Here is a 23732-nt window from a genome sequence, read left to right as displayed (position 1 = left end):
TGTTCCTGCTACTATTATAATTTATAGTTTTCTGGCTGGAATCAAGGAATCTGCTGATAATTCTGTGTTTGCGAACGTGTGTCCTGCGGAGCAGCGAGGAAACATTAAGCACTTTCCAATTATAATAAACTATCTCACTTAATACGATACAAAGCTCAAATTATGTGTACTACTTAAGAGGTCAGAGAGGAACACAAATAATACAGGGGGAATCAGTCAGGCTTGTCATTGGGCCGTTAATAATTTTGACGTTTTCTTTGTGATTCGCAGGAGGAATTTAATACCGGCCAATTGGAAAGCTGTTCTGGGAATGCACGATAGTTTTAACCTGACCTATCCGCAAACAGAAAGCAGGCTGATTGATCAGATCGTCATCAATCCTCATTACAACCGGCGCACTAAGGATAGTGACATCATCATGATGCATCTAGAATTACAAGTTAATTATACAGGTATGTAAATGGGTAAAGTAGTGACCTGGTTATTGTATTATGGTGTCGTGTACTATATAAGCATGATAAAGTGTGTGAGGATTAATGTGGATGTATGATCTGTTCATTTACATTGAAACTCAAATTTTAGGTCAAATTTTAATCATTTGTAAAATTCACCTACTAACGTCATGTAACATACCAGGGCAATTCGTTATTTCATTCTGGTCCCTAAAATGCAAGTTTACAATGGGCTCCGTAGGGTTTTCTGGTTGAATGTAAATAAAAATTTAAATATAAAGACTCAGCAGGTAAAGTAACGGGTTAGGTGCCAATAACAAGTGTCTGGGCACCTCCACTATATATTTATATCAAAGCATACTTCATGAGTACTAGAAAACTTAGAGAAAAAGAAGCTATTACGCCATAAGTAATAAGAAATTACAAATTTTATTGGAACATTCAACACAAAGTAACATGTATATAAAATTAAGGGGATCTAAAAAAAGAGCAGTGTGGTTGGCTTCACATGAATAAACTCTAAGATATCCTGCGACAAGAAATCCCTAGGCACTGGTGTGCATGACGATGACCAAGAATTAGAGAAATAACTACATGGTATATGATAGACATAAAAACAGCCTGTCGGTAATTATGCAAGTTAGATAGGGGGAAACATGGAGTACATCACATAAGTGCAAGTTCGTGGATACCCAGAATCAAACAATTTCATAGCAAGTAAAGCCTAGGTAGGAAATAGATGGGAGAGAAGAGGTCAAAGTCAGGTCAACTGGCCAAAGGGAAAATGTCCGGTGTTTAGAGCATGTATAGATCCAAAGGATCTGCTTTAAACACACGTGGGTGTTATGGCAAGCTTACACATCGAGATGAGTGTATAGGTGGCCCCACACTGCGGCCTGAACTGGTAACGCCCCGCAGTGTGAGGCCATCTACACACTCATCTCGATGTGTAAGCTTGCCATAACACCCACGTGTGTTTAAAGCAGATCCTTTGGATCTATACATGCTCTAAACACCGGACATTTTGCCTTTGGCCAGTTGACCTGACTTTGACCTCTTCTCTCCCATCTATTTCCTACCTAGGCTTTACTTGCTATGAAATTGTTTGATTCTGGGTATCCACGAACTTGCACTTATGTGATGTACTCCATGTTTCCCCCTATCTAACTTGCATAATTACCGACAGGCTGTTTCTATGTCTATCATATACCATGTAGTTATTTCCCTAATTCTTGGTCATCGTCATGCACACCAGTGTCTAGGGATTTCTTGTCGCATGATATCTTAGAGTTTATTCATGTGAAGCCAACCACACTGCTCTTTTTTAGATCCCCTTAATTTTATATACATGTTACTTTGTGTTGTATGCTCCAATAAAATTTGTAATTTCTTATTACTTATGGCGCAATAGCTTCTTTTTCTCTAAGTTTTCTTGTAAATAAAGATTGTAGCAGTCAAAAAGTGCAAAAATAACAAAAAGGACAGCCACCGAAGCCAAAGTCGCAGCAGTATGCGTGGTGCAGTCAAAAAGCGGGAGCTCTGTCCTAATGGCCTTGTTTAAATTAACAGGCTACAAACTGTATATAGCTAGTCCTGCTCTAGGCTGCAATCATAGCTAGTCTAGGCGGGGTATGTACAGGTTCGCTGTCTCTGAATGTAAACAATAGTGCTCTCATTTAATGACAGCAAACAAATATCATGAAAATGGTAAGGAATTGAAACAAAGTAGATTAGAAAGTTTTAGACCTTTCATTTATATGGCTGTTAAGCTATTACATAAAGCAAAAAGGAAACGTTTTTTAACACCCCAGACAATAGCTTAAGGCTGAATGTTACTAAACTGTACAGGAGAAGTTGCCAAAATGATGACCCCCTTGTCTGACATCCCTTTCTGCTACAGCGATTTGCTGAGGCTGCACCCCGCAGATGTCCTGTCCTCTGCACATAATACTGGTAATACTAATAGCTCTCTTTTCCATTTCCAGAAAGCAGAGAGAGTACACGGTTTCTATTTACGGGAATGTGTCTGTGCCGTAGAAACATAGAAAAATAGGACATGTTCTACTTTTTTATTTTATGGGCCATGCTCCCATACTTTATAATGAGAGCACAGCCCGTAAAAACGGCTGGCAGCCAATAGCTGTAGAGCAGGAAGTGATGTCAGAGAATTTGGCTTGTTTTTCACAACTTCCCCTGTACAGCCCAGTGCTGCCATTTTGTTATTTCTGTGCTATTAAGAATCAAATTCTATAAAGAGTATATTGCCCTAGTAGCTCCATTTTAGTCATGAAAATTTGCCTGGAGTTTCACTTCAAAATCTTTTCAGCAAGCACAAAACTTTTGCAATAGCATAGGCCTGTTACCTGAAGAAGAGTAGCTTAAAGGGGTTTTCCGGGACTTTCATATTGATGGCTTATTTTTAGGATCGGGTCAGTGGAGGTCTGACTCCTGGCACCCCCACCAATCAGCTCAATGAAGAGGCCGCGACGATGCATGCCGCGACCTCTTCACAGTGGACCGGACAAAGTGTCGCACATATTCGCAGCGGTTATGCCTGGGGTTGTAGTTTTCTGCAACCATGTCCCATTAAATTGAATGGGACTGAGCTGCAATCCTAGGCACAGCCGCTATGGATATCTTCGGGGCTGTACTTGGTAGACTATGAAAAGGCCACATCGTTTGTCACTGTGACCTCGTCAGACAGCTGAGTTGCTGGGACTTGGACATCCAGAAATCTACTATTAATGGCCTATACTAAAAATAGGGCATTTATATAAAAGTCCTGTAAAACCCCTTTATGTTTCTTGAAATGTCTTAAGACACAGTAAATTATCCCGTATGGACCGACTTTAGGGCTGTCTGGCAATCGTCATTAAACAGGTGCATTACCATTTACGAAGTTGTGAATTATATTATTATAAAAGGCTCCAAAATAAAAGTTAAAGGCTTATCTTATACTAAAGAATATGATTACTTGCTTGAATATGATCTCAGACACTGTTTTGCTGTACACCCCCACATCCAAACAGTCATCAATGCAGCTCGTCCATTCCACAGTTTCTTTCCCATGTATGACTCGATACTTAGCCAATTTTTGTGTATTCAAATATTAGAGGATGTATCAGTGTACCTGCGTTTTTAGGGTAGATTAAAGGGTCTATCCAGCGACTCAATTGTCCGCTAGAAGTTTTAATGTAATGGCGGCAGACATATGTGGGAGAGCGGGCAGTACCAGGCAACCAGACCACCCATTTTTCCGTCTACATGTCCCCCATCTCTGAAACATCTGGCAGGAGATAACATGTTGTTTTCTTAAAGCACAAAATCGATACAAAATATAATTAAATCTAGATATAACACTACATATAATATAGTGGGGGGATTATTTATCTGTGAACAATAAATCCATTATAGCATGATGTGTTTTTGTTTTTTTTATTATTGAATGTCTGATTGTTTGATAGATTGAAATAGAAAGAAGTTCTGTATTTGTGTGGATGGTAGTGGGATTATGCTGCTAAGAAGTGAATTTCAGTCTTAAAGCATTGAATCAGAATAGTTATAAAGCCAAAAAAAATCCATATTTCTTCAAATTGTTTTGTGGAGGTTGGTTTATGACTGCCGCACAGTGTGAAACTGGGATTAGTTTTCATGCCCGATACACACAACATTTATGGTGTCAAAAGGTCATGAAATTCTCTCTTCTATACCTTGTTGATTTGCTTCAGCACAGAATCCCAGTACACTCCGCACCTCTTTAGCCGTGCTACCTGGGGTCTGTATGCTAATCAGCATTTCTATCGCTTTTCAGGTTAGTTAATGGTGAGCTCACATTTTCTTACTCTATAGACCTCTGTGCAATGAAGTGTAAATAATAACAAGACAGGCAGAGCAATACAGGCATACGACAAAGCCCAAGTTATCCTAGGATCTAAATCTATCTATCTATCTATCTATCTATCTATCTATCTATCTATCTATCTATCTATCTATCTATCTATCTATCTATCTATCTATCTATCTATCTATCTATCATCTATCTATCCAGGGCCGATTCTAGCTTTTTTGCTGCCTGTGTTGAAATTTAAAATGGCGCCCATCATCTCGCTGCAGATCATACAGTGACTACATTACTGATTAGAGGCAGAATAAACATTTACATTAAGTGACTCACCAGACTCTAGTTGTTATTTTTCTCTTTTCTTCTCCATCCGGTCCAGACCTTTATGACGACTTCTCCCGGCCTTAGCCCATTTCTGCAGTTTTCCGCTCAGCTGTCTTCAGCTTCTCACTTTTCAATCATTTCTGCACCTATAACCGGAGATACAATTCTTATTGTGCCACACACTATGCCCCTAAATATAATAGCGCCATACACTGCACCTCTAATAATAATAGTACCATACACTGTATCACATGCACACACACAGTGCCCCCTGTAGATAGTGCCCCACATAGATCCTCCTGTAGACAGTGCCCCACATGGAGCCCCCTGTATATACTGCCCCCTATAGAGCCCCTGTAGCTAGCCCCCTGTAGATAGTACTCCACATATAGTCCACACCCCCTGTAGATAATGCTCCACATATAGCCTCCTCCCACTGTAGATAGTGCTGCACATATAGCCCCCCCTGTAGATAGTGCTCCTCATATAGCCCCCACATACAGCCCTACCTCCTGTAGATAGTACTGCACATATAGCCCCCACATACAGCCCTACCTCCTGTAGATAGTACTGCACATATAGCCCCCACATACAGCCTACCCCACTGTAGATAGTGCTGCAAATATAGGCCCCACATACAGCCCTACCCGCCTGTAGATGGTGCTGCACATATAGCACCCCACATACAGCCCTACCCCATGTAGATGGTGCAGTACATATAGCCCCCCACATACAGCCCTACCCGCTGTAGATAGTGCTGCACATATAGTCCCTCACACTTTTAGCACAAAAAATAATTTTTACATACTCACCTAAATCTGTTCCCGTACCGTCTTCTTACAACGCAGGTCTGCTGGGGCTAAACGACGCGGCGCTGAGTGGCAGGGCAAGTTGTTCTGCATGGCCAATCAGTGCCTTTCAACGTTGCATTGTTTAAAGGCGCTGATTGGCAGGCTGCCTTGCCCTGTTATTCAAACATGCAAGCGGCGCGATGATGACATCACGCTGCTTACGTCAGTGAAAGGATGTAATTGTATCTGAGTCCTATAGACCCAGGTACAATTATAGTGCAGGAGGGGGTGGCGGCGGCTGGTTTCACAGGCGCCGCCTATCTATCTATCTATCTATCTGTCTATCCATCTATCTATCGATCTACACCGTGTTCCAAATTATTATGCACATTGGATTTAAGAGTCTTAAACATTTAATTATTAGTTTTTCAATTAAACTCATGGATGGTATTGTGTCTTAGGGCTCTTTGGATCATTGTAATAAATCTCAGACACCTGTGATAAATAGTTTGCCAGGTGTGCCCAATCAAAGGAAAACTGCTTAAGAAGGACGTTCCACATTATTAAGCAGGCCACAGGTTTCAAGCAATATGGGAAAGAAAAAGGATCTCTCTGCTGCCGAAAAGCGTGAACTAGTGCAATACCTTGGACAAGGCATGAAAACATTGGATATTTCAAGAAAACTTAAGCGTGATCATCGTACTGTGAAAAGATTTGTGGCTGATTCAGAGCACAGACGGGTTCGTTCAGATAAAGGCATAATGAGGAAGATTTCTGCCAGACAAATTAATAGGATTAGGAGAGCAGCTGCTAAAATGCCATTGCAAAGCAGCAAACAGGTATTTGAAGCCTCTGGTGCCTCTGGAGTCCCGCGAACCTCAAGGTGTAGGATCCTCCAGAGGTTTGCAAGTGTGCATAAAGCTATTATTCGGCCACCCCTTAACAATGCTCACAAGCAGAAACGGTTGCAGTGGGCTCAGAAATACATGAAGACTAATTTTCAAACCGTGTTGTTTACTGATGAGTGCCGTGCAACCCTGGATGGTCGAGATGGATGGAGTAGTGGATGGTTGGTGAATGGCCACCATGTCCCAACAAGGCTGTGACATCAGCAAGGAGGTGGTGGAGTCATGTTTTGGGCTGGAATCATGAGGAGAGAGCCGGTAGGCCCCTTTAGGGTCCCTGACGGTGTGAAAATGACCTCTGCAAAGTGCGTAGAGTTTATGACTGACCACTTTCTTCCGTGGTACAAAAAGAAGAACCGTGCCTTCCGTAGCAAAATTATCTTCATGCATGACAATGCACCATCTCATGCTGCAAAGAATACCTCTGTGTCATTGGCTGCTATCGGCATAAAAGGAGAGAAACTCATGGTGTGGCCCCATGTTCCCCTGACCACAACCCTATTGAGTACCTTTGGAGCATCCTCAAGCAAAATATCTTGAGGGTGGGAGGCAGTTCACATCAAAACAGAAGCTCTGGGAGGCTATTCTGATATCCTGCAAAGATATTCAAGCAGAAACTTTCCAAATACTCGCAAATTCAATGGATGCAAGAATTGTGAAGGTGATATCAGAGAAGGGGTCCTATGTTAACATGTAACTTGGCCTGCTAAGTTTTGTCTGATTGAAAGAGCTTTTGATTTCTGTAAATATGACCTCCTGATGCTGCAAATTCAACAAATTACAATTTTAGTTCTCTTTACAACCTTTAAAATGTTTTGATCTCTGCTGTGCATAATAATGTGAAACAGTGCATTTTGAGTTTATTACTTCTAAAAAAAAATCTGTTATCAGTAGGAGATTTGTTCAATAAAATTAGCATTATACTCCAACGGTTGATGGCTTGAAGATTATACTGACTGTCATTTGCATCGACTATTTAGGAAAATCAGCGAAAAATAACATTTGCATAATAATTTGGAACGCGGTCTATCTATCTATCTATTTATCTATCTATCTATCTATCTATCTATCTATCTATCTATCTATCTATCTATCTATCTATCTATCTATCTATCTATCTATCTATCTATCTATCTATCAATCTATCCAGTGTCGGACTAGAGTACCATGGGCCCACCAGAGGAAATAATTATTGGAGCCCACACGTCAGCTATATAGAAATAATGTCACTCTTAATTGTGTAGTAAAATGTGTGTAGTAAACCAAAGACCAATATTACCAACATACAGTGACCATATAGTGGTAGACACCAGTCCTACAAAAGCGCTTTGCAAACCATATAGCTTAATGTAGTTTTCCCATCTTAGACATTTTTGGCATATCCACAGGAAATGCCAAATATGTCTGATAGATGCGGGTCCCAGGTCTGGTACACGCAGCTATATCTAGAACTGACCGCAGAATACAGGCGGAGACCAGTGGAGCGAGGGTAACGCGTGCGCGCATCTCTCTCCATTCTGTTCAATAGGAGTTACAGAAACAGCCGAGCAAGAGCTGCTCGGCTGTTTCCATAACAATCATACAACAGAATAGAGAGAGCTGCGCGCACGTGTGACCCTCTCTCCACTGGACTCTGCCTGTATTCTGCGCTCAGTTCTAGATATAGCTGTGGGTACCAATGCTGGGTACCACAGACAATTTTTGCATTTCCTATAGATATGCCATAAACGTCTATGATGTTAAAACTCCTGTAATACAATAGAGTGAAATCCAGTGAATCACCGGTGACGTCTTCTCAGACTGAAGTCGCTCACTTTTCCTTTTCTTCTTCATCCGGCCCAGATGGCCCTGACGCCTTCTCCCAACTACAAATTGCCTCTGCAGAATTTGAAACACAACATCTTTGGCTTCTCGCTTTTGTAGCACCTCCCCAGCCTCTACAAAACCCTCACCATCTATAGTGCCTCAGATGGAAATAGTGCCCCCTCAGTGTCACATCCTATAATAGTACCCCCTTTAGGCACCACCACAATAATTGTGCCACACACAGCCCCTTATCTTGTAGATAGTGCCACAAACAGACCCTTCTCTTGTAGACAGTGCCACACATAGCCCCCCTTTTGTAGACAGTGCCACACACAGGCCCACTTTTGTAGATTGTGCCACACACAGCCCCCCTCTTGTAGATAGTGCTACACACAGCCCCCCTCTTGTAGATAGTGCCACACACAGACCCTTCTCTTGGAGATTGTGCCACACACAGCCCCCTCTTGTAGATAGTGCCAAACACAGCCCCTTCTCTTGTAGACAGTGCCTACAGCCTAATGTGGCCTTCAGCTTATACTATTCAATTGCATCTGCGGACGCAGATACAAGTGAATGCTTCAGTCGCTAGCACCAGAGCACCAGGGCTAGTGACGCCACCGTGCATGAGGGGGCCCATATCGCACGGCACATAACATTTATATACCGGTGTGCGTGTGTCTCCTCATGCCGCGGGCCAAGCAGCAGCCGATACGGCTGCTATAGTCGGCAGGGGGTCCTAACGCCGGACCTGCCTACAAGGGTAAGCAGCGGAGCAGGGACACAATGTCTCTCTGCTCCGCTGCCGGACCCACCGGAGGATGCTCATAAATATCTATCTATCTCATAAATATCTTATATCCATCTCATATTTATCTTCTATCTATCTATCTATCTATCTATCTATCTATCTATCTATCTATCTATCTATCTATCTATCTATCTATCTATCTATCATCTATCTATCTGTCTGTCTGTCTGTCTGTCTGTCTGTCTCTGTCTGTCTGTCTGTCTGTCTGTCTGTCTATGTTTGTATGTATGTATGTACAGTGAAGGAAATAAGTATGTGATCCCTTCCTGATTTTGTAAGTTTGCCCACTGTCAAAGACATGAACAGTCTAGAATTTTTAGGCTAGGTTAATTTTACCAGTGAGAGATAAATAATATTTAAAAAAAAACAGAAAATCGCATAGTCAAAATTATATATATTTATTTGCATTGTGCACAGAGAAATAAGTATTTGATCCCCTACCAACCATTAAGAATTCAGCCTCCTCCAGACCAGTTACATGCTCCAAATCAACTTGGTGCCTGCATTAAAGACAGCTGTCTTAAATGGTCACCTGTATAAAAGACTCCTGTCCACAGACTCAATTAATCAGTCTGACTCTAACCTATACAACATGGGCAAGACCAAAGAGCTTTCTAAGGATGTCAGGGACAAGATCATAGACCTGAATATGGCTGGAATGGGCTACAAAACCAAAAGTAAGACGCTAGGTGAGAAGGAGACAACTGTTGGTGCAATAGTAAGAAAATGGAAGACATACAAAATGACTGTCAATCGACATTGATCTGGGGCTCCATGCAAAATCTCACCTCGTGGGGTATCCTTCATCCTGAGGAAGGTGAGAGCTCAGCCGAAAACAACACGGTGGGAACTTGTTAATGATCTCAAGGCAGCTGGGACCACAATCACCAAGAAAACCATTGGTAACACATTACGCCGTAATGGATTAAAATCCTGCAGTGCCCGCAAGCTCCCCCTGCTCAAGAAGGCACATGTACAGGCCCGTCTGAAGTTTGCAAATGAACATCTGGATGATTCTGAGAGTGATTCGGAGAAGGTGCTGTGGTCAGATGAGACTAAAATTTAGCTCTTTGGCATTAACTCAACTCGCCGTGTTTGGAGGAAGAGAAATGCTGCCTATGACCCAAAGAACAATGTCCCCACTGTCAAGCATGGAGGTGGAAACATTATGTTTTGGGGGTGCTCCTCTGCTAAGGGCACAGGACTACTTCACCGCATCAATGGGAGAATGGATGGAGCCATGTACCGTCAAATCCTGAGTGGCAACCTCCTTCCATCCACCAGGACATTAAAAATGGCTCGTGGCTGGGTCTTCCAGCACGACAATGACCCGAAACATACAGCCAAGGCAACAAAGGAGTGGCTTAAAAAGAAGCACATTAAGGCCATGGAGTGGCTTAGCCAGTCTCCAGACCTTAATCCCATCGAAAACTTATTGAGGGAGCTGAAGATCCGAGTTGCCAAGTGACAGCCTCAAAATTGTATTGATTTACAGATGATCTGCAAAGAGGAGTGGGCCAAAATGTCATCTAACATTTGTGCAAACCTCATCATCAACTACAAAAAACGTCTGACTGCTGTGCTTGCCAACAAGAGTTTTGTCACCAAGTATTAAGTCTTGTTTGCCAAAGGGATCAAATACTTATTTCTCTGTGCACAAGGCAAATAAATATATATAATTTTGACAATGTGATTTTCTGTTTTTTTTTAATATAATCTATCTCTCACTGGTAAAATTAACCTAGCCTAAAAATTCTAGACTGTTCATGTCTTTGACAGTGGGCAAACTGTCTGTCTGTCTGTCTGTCTGTCTATCAATCTATCTCATTTCTATCTTTCTATCTATATATCTATCTATCTCTGTCTGCACAGGAGTGAAAAAAAATTTGAAGAAAAGATTGTTCCTTTTAGGGTGAACGCGAATATGCAAAGCAAATAAAATAAATTGAATATACATATATATATACACACACATATTTATTGGTCTTTCAACAGATTATATACAACCAGTATGCCTGCCTGAGAGCCAGGAGGTATTTCCACCAGGACTGAATTGTACCATTGCTGGTTGGGGTCGGACACAAAGCCAAGGTAAATATTGTACTATTTAATATAAATATGTAATAAGCTGTGACCAGAGGCACGACTATAGAGTGCAGGGGCCATGCCTCACTTTTAAGTGGGGCCCCCCATCTTGGACCCCCCCCCCACAGATCAGGCTCCCTAATCTATTCCCAGATCAGACTTAAAAAAACAAAAGCAGTTACTTACCGCCCCTGCTTTTCTGCAGGGCCTGCCCACCTCTGGCTTTTTTTATGAGGGCCCGTCCATCCCCATAGGTTGCCACTTCAGACCCAGTTGCAGCAACACATAGAAGGTCTTGATGTGTCCTGTCATCAGGACACCCTATGCCGTGGTCTGATGTAGTAGCCTGTGGGGATCTCGGCCCCCTGACCTCTGGGTGTTGTCGCCGTGGCACACCCTGCAACTTCGATCATTACACCACCGTCTGTGACCCTTTATTAATGCCAGGAATAATGAGAATCCTGCACAAGGTTGTGCCCCAACTTTTTGCCACTCATATGACATTTGGAATCTACAATGAATTACTGGATACAAAAGCCATTGAGAGTGTCTTAGGGATGTCTATGTGTGTGAAATCAATGGATTTTTTAGTCCCGTAGTGTGATCGAAACTTTGACTTATGCCAATTTTCAGCCAGCGCTGAAAAATTTTGTACTGAGATTTTGTACTGAGCTCCATGCAGAAGGTGGTGGACCACGCTGGTATGTTTATCATACATGGCCACAAGTGCTATAGCGCTATATAGATAACCTGGTTGTGGCAATGTTTCCACTAGTTTAATTGAAACACAAGTTAGGCTGCCGCTGTAAGCCTCCATTGGGGAATCTGTCACATTTAACAGCAAGAATAACACAGCATGCAGCGTAATTCTTGCTGTCAGAATGACGGAAACCTTGATGGGACTGCAACGATTCCCATTAGTAGTCAATAGTGTCCATTGGTTGCCACTTGGATCTGTTGTATGTCGGATCCAGCACAGCTCCCCTATAATTGAAAACCATGACACCAGTGTGAATATTATTTAGTACGTTGTCTAACTTTATATTGCATGGTATTGTAATCTGGTCAATTATTTAAAGTGGAAATGGCCTTTAACACAATAAATAGCAAGGGGGTTCTGTTAGGGCATGTGCCCTGGATGCCAGAGGGTGGCAACAAAAAGCCACTCCACCTTGTCCAGGGTATTTAAATACAAGTCTAAGGCAGTCAACTTAATATTTGCCCCGGGTGAAAAAGTCTTGCTACACTACGTCTCTGTCCTGGGAAAACAATCAGAACCCTATAGAGTTTAATTCACATTGATGACGGTTACTGAAAAGCATAGCCTGGGAGGGATCATTGATAAAATAAAGGTAACACATGTCATTTTTTAACTGTATTACACATGAAACTGTGAAGAAATAGCTGGAAATACACTTTTTTTCCACCAGAAATTAGTACTATTAAGTAAAACCGTTGTATGTGAATACAGGGAACGTGAATAGGCTGCCTGCAATGCAGTAGGGAAAGTCATTGCCTTAATTATATAGGCTTGCATTATTGCTATAAACATTTCTAGTCAACAAAAATAAAAAAAAGGAAAAAATAAAATAAAAAAACACTCCCACTAACAATATCATCAACATGGCAATCGAGTTTATTATGCTGTATTTGTAAATCAGAATTTATGTGAGGAAATAATTTTAATAACCCTATAAACTGGCCCTGTTTATTACATCCATGATAATAAAATGCTGGTAATTACTGACCTGCTCTGTAATCAGGCCACCAATTTAATAGCACAACCGCTGGGAAATGCTGATTCAATGGATATGTTGTGTAGAAATGAACAGCTTGAAATTAAATTATCTGCATTGCCTGCAGTGATACATGTGACTAGGCTTCCCACCTTGAATTTTTATGGCTCAGAAATTAATTCTTAACTGTTTTATTTCTCCAATATCTTTATCAGGTCCCGTTCCAAATATATTACAGGAGGCTAAAGTTCCACTGATATCCAATGAAAAATGTCAACAGCAGATGCCGGAGTATAATATCACCAATACTATGGTCTGTGCGGGGTACGATGAAGGAGGAATAGATTCCTGCCAGGTATAAGCCATTATAGTATCTGGTACATAGGACAAATAATTATTTAATTTACATGGTGCTATCATAGTCCATAGAGCTCTACAGAGAATCACATTGGTCCTTATGGTGCCTCATTCTAATTATATCAAACATACCCCCAAAAAAATACCACATTTTCTAGGAATGAACATATCCATATATTTCTAATGTAGATAAGTACAATAAATGTAAAAGGTGAACAAAGTTCAATAAATTAGAAAATGGACAGGACAGTGGCTCAATATTTAGCCTTGTAGGAAGAGGGTATATAGCATAGATGCAAACCCTGCAAATACTATGGGGACCATGTACAAGAGTAGGCCTAGTTCGGGTTGGTTGTATCCTAATGGCACTGGAATGGCAAAGAGAGCAAGGACAGGGTCATGGAATGGGAAGAGGGTAGGGCATATACAAGCGCTGGACCCTTTCACCCTTAAAGGGGTTGTCCTGGCATGGGACGATTTTCCAGTATATGATCAGTGGGGGTCCGACACCCAGATCCTGCACCAATCAGCTGTTCGGGCTGCCTCCGGGCACCGGACGTTATGCTGTGACCGGTTTCGGAAGCAGATGTCTCCGTACACTATATAAAGGCCATGTTGCAGTACTGCAGTATGGCTGCTGTACTGTGACTTGAGCAACCTGCTTCGAGCATGGATAGCCAGTGCTCAGAGGCAGCTGGAACACTTGATTGATGTGGGGTCCGGGTGTCGGACCCCTTTAAAGGCTATGTTCATCTTTAAATGTTCTTTATTTTTCATTCATTTTTTTGTGATTATAAATATTTTTTTAATTTACTTTTGCTAAAAAAATTATTTCGTTTTTCAGATACAGCTTCTATGTATCCTCTATACATAGAAACTTTATCGTTCTTTATCAGCCAAATCTGTCAGTGAAGTGAACTGACGGCTCGGCTAAGAGCGGGTCCTGTGTGTCTCTAACACACAGGATCACATTAATATCAATCATATCTAGGTTAATCGATCAATATTATTGTGATCCTGTGTGAACTGACGGAATTGGCTGATAGCGAAGGATAGAGCTTCACTGTATAGGGGATACATAAAAGGAGATGCGTCGTAAAAATAAAAGAAGATTTGAATAAAAGTCAATTCAAAATTGTTTATAATCACATAAAACATTGATTTAATTAAAAAAAAAGTTTTCAAAGGTGTACATAGTCTTTAAAGGGTTTGTCCAGTTTCAGCAAATTAACATTGTTTTTTGCACAATTAAAAGTTATACAATATTCCAATATACTTCCTGTATTAATTCCTCACGGTTTTTAAGATCTCTGCTTGTTATTATTCCGTAAGAACATTTAGGCCTAGTTCACACTGAGATTTTTGGCGTGGTTTTTAATGCGGAAACCGAAGAACATACAAAATTTAGGGATGGATGTGATGACAAGCTTGTTAGCCGACAACCAGTAGAATTATGAATGCATCTCTGGGCTATATTACAGACTCTGATCTAAAGTGAGTAATGTAATGCATTTACATAGGTATTTTAGTATAATCTGTCTGTATATACTATACAGTCTTGCTCAAAGGGGACATACCCTTTAAATTAATCCCAAAATGGTTGAGATGTGATCATGTTACCTAAATTGCATGACACGAAGACTGAAACATAGAAGCTTCTGCAGAAACCAATACCACCATCTAATTGACATCAGTAAATGAAAATTAACCTCACCTTAATATTTTTTTTAAATTGCCGCTAGCCCTTAAAGCTGTTCCTATGTCTCTCTAGGCGTGCACACCAATGACAATTGATTTTATCTCAGTAACACAGCACATGGAGCATGACAGTGCATAGCAATGAATGGGAATTAGCATAGCTAACTATGACGCACGCCATCGGACTGAGCTTACGATACGCTTTTCTAAACCTACTGACAATGACAGCACAGTAGTCACAATTAAAATAGCTCTTTCTATAGCATTGCTTTCTAAGAATGTGTCGGCGGGTTTGCAAAAAGAAAAAAATATATACATAGGGAATAATAAATAGAACTCCGTCTATAAAGAAGCTTTTACAATGTAAAATATTCTATGTAATGCAGTAATTTGATATACAGTAAGTATATATTAAACATATTTTATTGTGATGATCACGTAAAGCATAAAATAAACCCTGTATTCATACGTATTCTAATTTGAATAATTATTCCAAGGCGTTGTCATAGTTACCTTACATTAAACCGAGTTTGTCAGTGCAGTAGAGTTCAATTTGTCATTCTGCAGAATCTGTCCTGACATCACAGTGAGTTATCTGTGGTTTTACCTACGACTTCAGGTAAACCTGTAGACTTTTCTTGTTGCATAAAAGAAATGCTAATAGAGGTTGTCCCGAATTCAAAAAAGGTATCTGATTCCCCCCCCCCCCAGAAAAAGCACCACTGCTGTCCGTGGGCTGCGTCTCGTTTGGCAGTATTCACTTTAATGCGATGATACGCAATACCAGACACAGTCAATGTTTCTTGAGAATAAAAAAAGCAAACCATTTTTTTTTTAAATCTTGGGCGTTCCCTTTAAATAACAGATTCAGCTCTGCTCTGCTATAACAGCCATTCCAGGGGCGGACATACCATATGGGAAACCTGTAGTACATAGAAGCTGCTAACTACCGACCTGTCTCTCATCTCCCCTTCATTTCTAAACTCCAGAAACGCTTAGTCTACTCTCGCCTAATACGCCAAGTTTCTTCTCGACCCCTTACAATTTGGTTTCCGCACTCTACGCTCTACAGAAACTGCCCTTACTAAATTCTTGAATGATCTCCTGACGGCTAAATCTAAAATTAACTATTCTCTATTGATTCTTCTGGATCACTCTTTGACATTAAAGACCACCAACTCCTACTCAGTTTGCTCCACTCTATTGGCCGTAGTTACTGCTCTCTCCTGGTTTTCTTGCTATGTTTCTGACCGTTCATTGTGTATCATTTACTGCCGATAACTTCTTCTCCTCTTCCTCTTGCTGATGGGGTCCAGTACCATCTCTACGCTCCTTGTGTTTCCACCATCTACTGACCTACCTAAGGCTTCGTTCACATCTGCGCCAGGGTCCCGTTCCGACGTTCCGTCTGAGCTTTTGAGCGGGACCCTGACTGACACAAACGGAAACCATTGATTTCAATGGTGACAGATCCGGTGCCAATGGTTTCTGTTTGTCTCTGTTGTGAAAGGTTCCGTTGTTTTGACGGAATCAATAGCGCAGTCCATTGCAAAGAAAGGAATCCCTCATTACAATATAGAGCACACTAGGATTTTGCCCCTCAAGCATATCTTTAGGAGACAGTTTAGTAGGTACTCTTGGGCTTACTATTAGGGTATCTAATAAATGTAATTAAAGGAGGTCTGTCCTGATAAATGGTTTACTTTAATACATATGTATGGAGTAGTTGTGTTTTTAAAAAGAAAACTATTCTATACAGAAAGAACCAACACCATAGTTAATGCATTAGTTTATGTATATAAAGCCCAGTCTTGTATCGTACTGTTATATACTGTGCCCAGGGAGGGATTAACCATTAGGGCAATAACCGAGGGCCCATGGCAATCATGGTCCCACAGCCCCTTGGTAAGTTAAATCACTGCTTAAAGTTTAAGGGCAGGACCTGCAAATAACATACTGTAAAATAAAGAAAAAATAGCAAGCGATAAGTGCTCAGTAAAGGTATTTACTCAACTGTATCATGACTATACTGGTTGGTATGGGGCCAATGACCTTTAATGCCTGGGGGCCAAGATCACCTTTAGTCCCCTCTGGCTGGACCTCAATGTAGTCCAGGATAAACTGCTACAGATAAAGACTTTTTTATAGAAAATTATTGATATATCAAAATTTGAGCCATTCACACTTTACTTTTCTTATACCACGGGGATTGTCATTCTTTGAGCCCAATATCTTAAAACTAGGGGACCGGAAGTAATACTCCTACTTTTGGTGGACCATTTTTGGTGTGAATACCACTAAGGTCAACTTATAGTCATATATATGCAGGTATTACTACCACAGAAAGTAGGGCAAAAAAAACTAACATGCACCTCCATAGAGGTAATGACTTAACTAGGTAAAATTGAGGTTAGTGAGGCAGATATAAAGGCAGCCATTGTGTCATTTGTCTCTAAACTACCCACTTAGGCCTTGTTCACACGATGCTCAGAAAAAACGCGTTAAAAACGATAGAGTTTGTGCAAAGCGCTTTTTAAAGTACAGGCGTTTTTGCCACGTTTTTTTGCCACGTTTTTTACACCTTTTTGTCACGTTTTTTTTGGTCACGTAATTAGGACTTCCATTGACTATGGGAATTAGGTGCGTTTTTACGCGCCAAGAATTAACCTGACGCTTCTTTTTTTACACGGCACGTTGTTTAAACACGCGAGCATAAAAAAAATGTGTCGTAATGCTTATTCCCATTGATGTTAATGAGAAGCTAAAAGCCTGCGTTTTTGACACGTTTTTGAGCGCGTAAAACATGACAAAAACACATCAAATACAGGCCGTGTGAAAAAGGCCTAAATTGATAGCTTTAACTCCTGCTAAGTATGTTGCCTATTTTCCAGTGTAAAATTCAAGAACATTTTTACAGCAGTATTTTTTTTTCGCCATTCTGTGTTTTTTTTGTGTTAAAAGAACAGAATTATTTTGTACAGAAAATATGTTTTTGTTGGGATATAATTAATCACATGGTCACTTTGTCATTCTAGGGTGACTCTGGAGGCCCACTCATGTGCCAAGTAGAAAATCGATGGATCTTGGTGGGTGTGACCTCATTTGGAGTAGGATGTGCCCAACCAAATCGACCTGGAGTGTATGCCCGAGTGACTACTTTTTCAGATTGGATATATAGTTTTATTATTTAAAGGCAATCAAAATAATAAAACAAACAAACTTTTTTTTTATGTAAAAATGCACAAAATCTGTTACTTTGTAATTAAACGGTTTAACTTTGATCATTTTACTTAAAATGCACTTTATGTAATTATATTTGTTTAATAAATTTGTGTGGTATGAAACACAGTTGTAAGTTTGTAATGCATATTCTATTTAATGGAGTGTACAAGTATATAATGTCAAATAAATATAGACTATGCCGGCCATATAAAATATCATTAAAGAGGCTCTGTCACCAGATTTTGCAACTCCTATCTGCTATTGCAGCAGATCGGCGCTGCAATGTAGATTACAGTAACGTTTTTATTTTAAAAAAAACTAGCATTTTTGGCCAAGTTATGACCATTTTTGTATTTATGCAAATGAGGCTTGCAAAAGTCCAAGTGGGCGTGTTTAAAGTAAAAGTCCAACTGGGCGTGTATTATGTGCGTACATCGGGGCATTTTAACTACTTTTACTAGCTGGGCGTTCTGACGAGAAGTATCATCCACTTCTCTTCAGAACGCCCAGCTTCTGGCAGTGCAGACACACAGCGTGTTCTCGAGAGATCACGCTGTGACGTCACTCACTTCCTGCCCCAGGTCCTGCATCGTGTCGGCCACATCGGCACCAGAGGCTACAGTTGATTCTGCAGCAGCATCAGCGTTTGCAGGTAAGTAGCTACATTGACTTACCTGCAAACGCCGATGCTGCTGCAGAATCAACTGTAGCCTCTGGTGCCGATGTGTCCTCGCTCGTCCGACACGATGCAGGACCTGGGGCAGGAAGTGAGTGACGTCACAGCGTGATCTCTCGAGAACACACTGTGTGTCTGCACTGCCAGAAGCTGGGCGTTCTGAAGAGAAGTGGATGATACTTCTCGTCAGAACGCCCAGCTAGTAAAAGTAGTAAAAACGCCCCGATGTACGCACATAATACACGCCCAGTTGGACTTTTACTTTAAACACGCCCACTTGGACTTTTGCAAGCCTCATTTGCATAAATACAAAAATGGTCATAACTTGGCCAAAAATGCTCGTTTTTTTTAAATAAAAACGTTACTGTAATCTCCATTCCAGCGCCGATCTGCTGCAATAGCAGATAGGGGTTGCAAAATCTGGTGACAGAGCCTCTTTAACATCTTTCCACCCACACCACATAACTTATCGGACTAATGGCATTGTCTCTGTGCCTGCAGTCATATTGAGCACTACGTTCTGCCTTTGGCCAGTTGCTAGGGATCCCCGTGATGTCAGTAATGAGGGGCGTAACTAGGTAAGACTGGGCCACTTAGCAAACTCTTGACCGGGGCCGCCCCCCCGGGTGCCACAAGCAGCCCCCCTTATAAATAGTGCCCCCTGTAGAATGTGGCATACAGCCCCCCTGTAGACAGTGCTATATAGCCCCGCCTGTAGACATTGTCACACCCCATTTGTAGATAGCGCTTCCACCTCCCCCTTGTAGATAGTGCCATACAGCCCCTGTAGACATCGCCATAGTGCCACACAGCCCCCTCCCTTGTATATAGTGCCACACAGCCCCCTTAGTAGATAGTGTCACACACAGACCCCTGTAGATTGTGTCACACTCAGCCCCCTGTAGATAGAGCCACAGCCCTGCCCCTTGTAAATAGTGCCATACAGTTCCCCGATGTGTATAGAGCCACACTGCTCCCCCTTGTGTATAGTGCCACACAGCCCCCATTTTGTATAGTGCCACAAAGCTCCCCCTTTTATAAAGTGTCACCCAGCTCCCCCTTGTGTATAGTGCCACACAGTCGTCCCCCCCCCCTTGTGTATAGTGCCACAAGGCAATGGTGCATCCGAGAAAGTTGTATCAGCCAGGGAGATGTCACTCAAACATGGAAAGTTGGGTTTCATGGCCCCATGACCCTTTAATGAGTAATTAGCATATTGTGTGCGCCGTTTAAAAGCGGATTTTGCTGCATCTGAAAAGAACATACAAGGGAATATTTTGAAATATTGTCAGGTCATGTATCACCGCATGGTGGCGGTTCAAGGGGTTAAAACTACCTGACATTCCCATTAAATATACTGTACAATAAATTGAGAACAATTCCATCTGCCCTGCAATTTTGTTATTATAAATATATCCTATATAACTACAGATCCAGAACCAAGCTCTGACATATACACAGCACCAGTACCAAGCTCAGTCCATAAATACAGCACTAGAACCAAGCTCTGACATATATACAGCACCAGAACCAACCTCAGTACATAAATACAGCACCAGAACCAACCTCAGTACATATATACAGTCCCAGAACAAAGCTCAGTACATAAAAACAATACTAGAACCAAGCCCATACATATATACATCCCCAGAACCAAGCTTAGTACATATATACAGCACCAAAACCAATCTCATACGTGTATATACAGCACCAGAACAACGCTCAGAACTTACATATAACATCAGAACCAAGATCAGTACATATATACAACACCAGAACAAATACAGCTCAATTTAGTGCAACCCCTGCCGTATAGGTCTGTACGGCGTAAAACTACAGCTCCCAGCATGGCTCGAACAATGGTGAGGATATGCTGGGAGATGCTGTTTTAAAAAAAAAAAATCATATCATAACCATACCACCCATCATCTCGCTGAAGATCATACAGTGACTACAGTGCTGATTAGAGGCAGAATAAAAATTTACATTAAGTGACTCACTGGTGACGTCTCAGATTCTAGTTATTTTCTTCTCCCTCCGGTCCAGACCTCTATGATGGATTTCTACCGGCCATGACCCATTTCTGCAGTTTTCCGCTCAGATGTCTTCAGCTTCTCACTTTTAAAACATTGCTGCACCTATAAATGAAGTTAAAATTCTCAACACCTCTAAATATAATAGCGCTATACACTGCACCTCTAACTATAATAGCACTCATAAACTGTGTCCCTGATTATAATAGTACCATACACTGTCACACACACTTACCATGCCCCTGTAGATAGTGTCCCCATAGAGCCTCTCTAGATAGTACCCCCATAGAGCCGCTGTAGATTGTGCCCTACATAGAAGCCCCTATAGATAGTGTCCCACATACATCCCTCTGTAGATAGTGCCTACATATGGACCCCAGAGCTGCAAGGCAATAGTGCTAACCACTGAGCCACCATAGCTTCCCCTATAGATTGTGCTCCACGTATAGCCCACCTCTGTAGATAGTCTCACATATAGCTCCCCCTGTATATAGTGTCACCCCTGTAGACAGTGCCCTACATATAGCCACTCTGTAGCTAGTGCCCCACAGGTAACCCACCCCTGTATATAGTGTCCCACATATAGCCCACCCCTATAGAATGTGCCCTTAAAATATTTCCCCCGTAGATAGTGCTCTACATATAGCTCCCCCTGTATATAGTGGCCCACATCACCACATATAGTCCCCCCCTGTAGATAGTGCTCCACAAACCCACATATAGACCCCCCTGTATTTAGTGGCCCACATAAAGACGACCCCCCCTGTAGATAGAGCCCCCACTATAGATAATGCCAGTCACAGTTTTATTACAGTTTTATAGGAACAAAACAAATAACTTTACATACTCACATGATCCCGTTTCCGCAGCGTCCAATGGCAATGCAGATCTGCTCTCTTCTGAGCAGGTCTGTTGGAGCTGAACGACGCGTCGTTCAATGACGCTGATTGGCGGGGCAGAATGACTTGCCCCGTCAACCAGCACCTTTCAAGCACGTAAGTGGCGTGATTACGTAATCGCGCAGCTAGCCTCATTGAAAGGCGCTGATTGGCGGGGGAAGTCATTTTGCTCTGCCAATCAGCATCATTGTAAGGTGCAGAATGCATGTATTTTGGGCTCCCTCCGGTGCTAGCGACGCCTACGGGCATGAGAGGGCTCGGCGGCATGGGCCCCGTAGTAGCGGCTGGCGGCACGGGCCCCTTCAAGCAGCGGGCCCTATGGCAGCCGCTACGGCTGCTACCGCAGTAGTTACGCCACTGGTCACAGGGATTCCCTGTGCAGAGGGGGGCTTGGAGGCATGCAGGGAAAATACCATCTGCATCTTCACTGCTTGTCTGTCTATACACATAATAATGTAATAATACAGTGAAATCTAAAAATAAATAAAATGAGAAAAAAATTAAGGGGGATGGACTGCTGGTTTTATATCCGGCCGCTATCTAATGGATTTCATAGATAGCGACCAATTCCAAATATGCTTACCTTAATCACTCCTGGGCTCTGCTTCAGCATTGGGAACCATGGATTCTGAATAATTTAGAGGTCAGATCTAGGGTCTTATTAATTTAGAGGTCTGATCTGGGGTTTGATTTTTTTAGGGGTCTGAACTGGGGTCTGTATTAGTTTAGGGGGTCTGGTCTTTGGTATAATGAATTTAAGGTGTCTGATGTAGGGTCTGTAATGGTTTAGGTGGTCTGGAGTCTGACTAATTTAACCTGTTCCTGACATTTGACGTAAGTGTCAGCCATTTAACAACTAGATGTCTAGGTCAATAGTGACCGCGGCATCTAAGGCCCCTCTGTCATCCTATCGGCCCCTTGGACACTATTGCGGGGTGCCGATGTTTGTCATGACAGCACTGGGGCCTTATGAAGGTCCCTAGGTCTGCCATCTTGGTCCTCCTATTTAGCTCTGCCCTAAACAGGGTTTGATAGGAAAGCAGTAAAAGTACAATATACTGCAATACATAGATCCCTGGTACAATACACTGTAATACCTAACTATTGCTTGCACAAATCCCCTAGCGGGACTAAAAAAAGAAATAAAAAAAAGAAAAATAAGTTAAATAAAGTCTTTACCAATATAGAAGAAAACAAATTAAAAAAAATATATTTTTAAATCATGTAAAATATAATTAAAAAATATAATTGGTATTGCCGCATTCATAAAAGTCAAAAGTATTACAATATAACATTATTTATCCCACATGGTGAACCGCATCAAAAAATTGCCAGGATTGGAAGGTTTTTTTTATCATATCATCTCACCTCCCCCAAAATTTGGAATAAAAAATTATCCAGAAGCAATATGCATCCCAAATAGTACAATTATAAACTGCAGCTCGACAACAAAACACAAGCCCTTACACATCTCCATCGAAAGAAAATTAAAAAGGAGGAATTGCTGTTTTTTTTTTTATATATGGTACACTAAATGGTGCAAATAGAAACTACAACTCATCATGCAAAAAACAAGCCCTCATATGGCTATGAAAAATAAAAAAGCCTTTTGGAATGCGGGGAGGAAAAAACAAAAAAGGGCGGTAATGTGGAATGGATTAAGGGGTCTGATCTGGGGTCTGTATTAGTTTAAGGGGTCTATTTAATTGCTAAGGACCTGCAGGTTGTGGCTTTCTAACTGCCACCTTAACGTGGCTAGTTGGAGACAGGCAGTTGACTGTATGAAGATGCACTGTAAAAACGAGATTCAAGAGAATAGTCAGAATTTGATATTTAAGGAAGGCAGTCAAATTGGATCAAGTGACCGCAGGGGGCAGTCTTCTAATGTGAAGGTGGTGACACATGCAGACTACTAAGATTTTTACAGACATTTTTTTTGCAGGCTGGCAGGTTTCTTATATAATTAGGCAGGTCCAAGAACACACCTTCAAATAAAAACTGAGTATAGAATTTTTTTAAATAAAAATGTCATAAATAAAAGTAAAATAAAAAACTTTATCTAGGGTGGTGATGGGCAAGTTACCCTTATTGTCCAGGGG

The 23732-nt window shown here is 41.5% G+C and overlaps 1 protein-coding gene across 1 annotated transcript in view; it reads left to right on the top strand.

The window, feature by feature from the left end:
• The window catches only part of TMPRSS15 (transmembrane serine protease 15), a 259431-nt gene extending 241361 nt beyond the window's left edge, over nt 1-18070 (top strand). Inside the window, exons 23-26 of the mRNA XM_075851216.1 lie at nt 271-452; nt 10923-11018; nt 12964-13103; nt 17839-18070. Of these exons, the coding sequence (XP_075707331.1) occupies nt 271-452; nt 10923-11018; nt 12964-13103; nt 17839-17994 (574 nt within the window). The 3' untranslated portion in view covers nt 17995-18070. The remainder of the gene's footprint in view (nt 1-270; nt 453-10922; nt 11019-12963; nt 13104-17838) is intronic.
• The last annotated feature ends 5662 nt before the right edge of the window (nt 18071-23732 follow it).

Source organism: Rhinoderma darwinii, chromosome 2, assembly GCF_050947455.1.
Source record: "Rhinoderma darwinii isolate aRhiDar2 chromosome 2, aRhiDar2.hap1, whole genome shotgun sequence".
NCBI classification, from domain to species: domain Eukaryota; kingdom Metazoa; phylum Chordata; class Amphibia; order Anura; family Rhinodermatidae; genus Rhinoderma; species Rhinoderma darwinii.
Note: the sequence above shows the minus strand (reverse complement) of the source record. Positions and strands in the feature narration are given on the sequence as shown.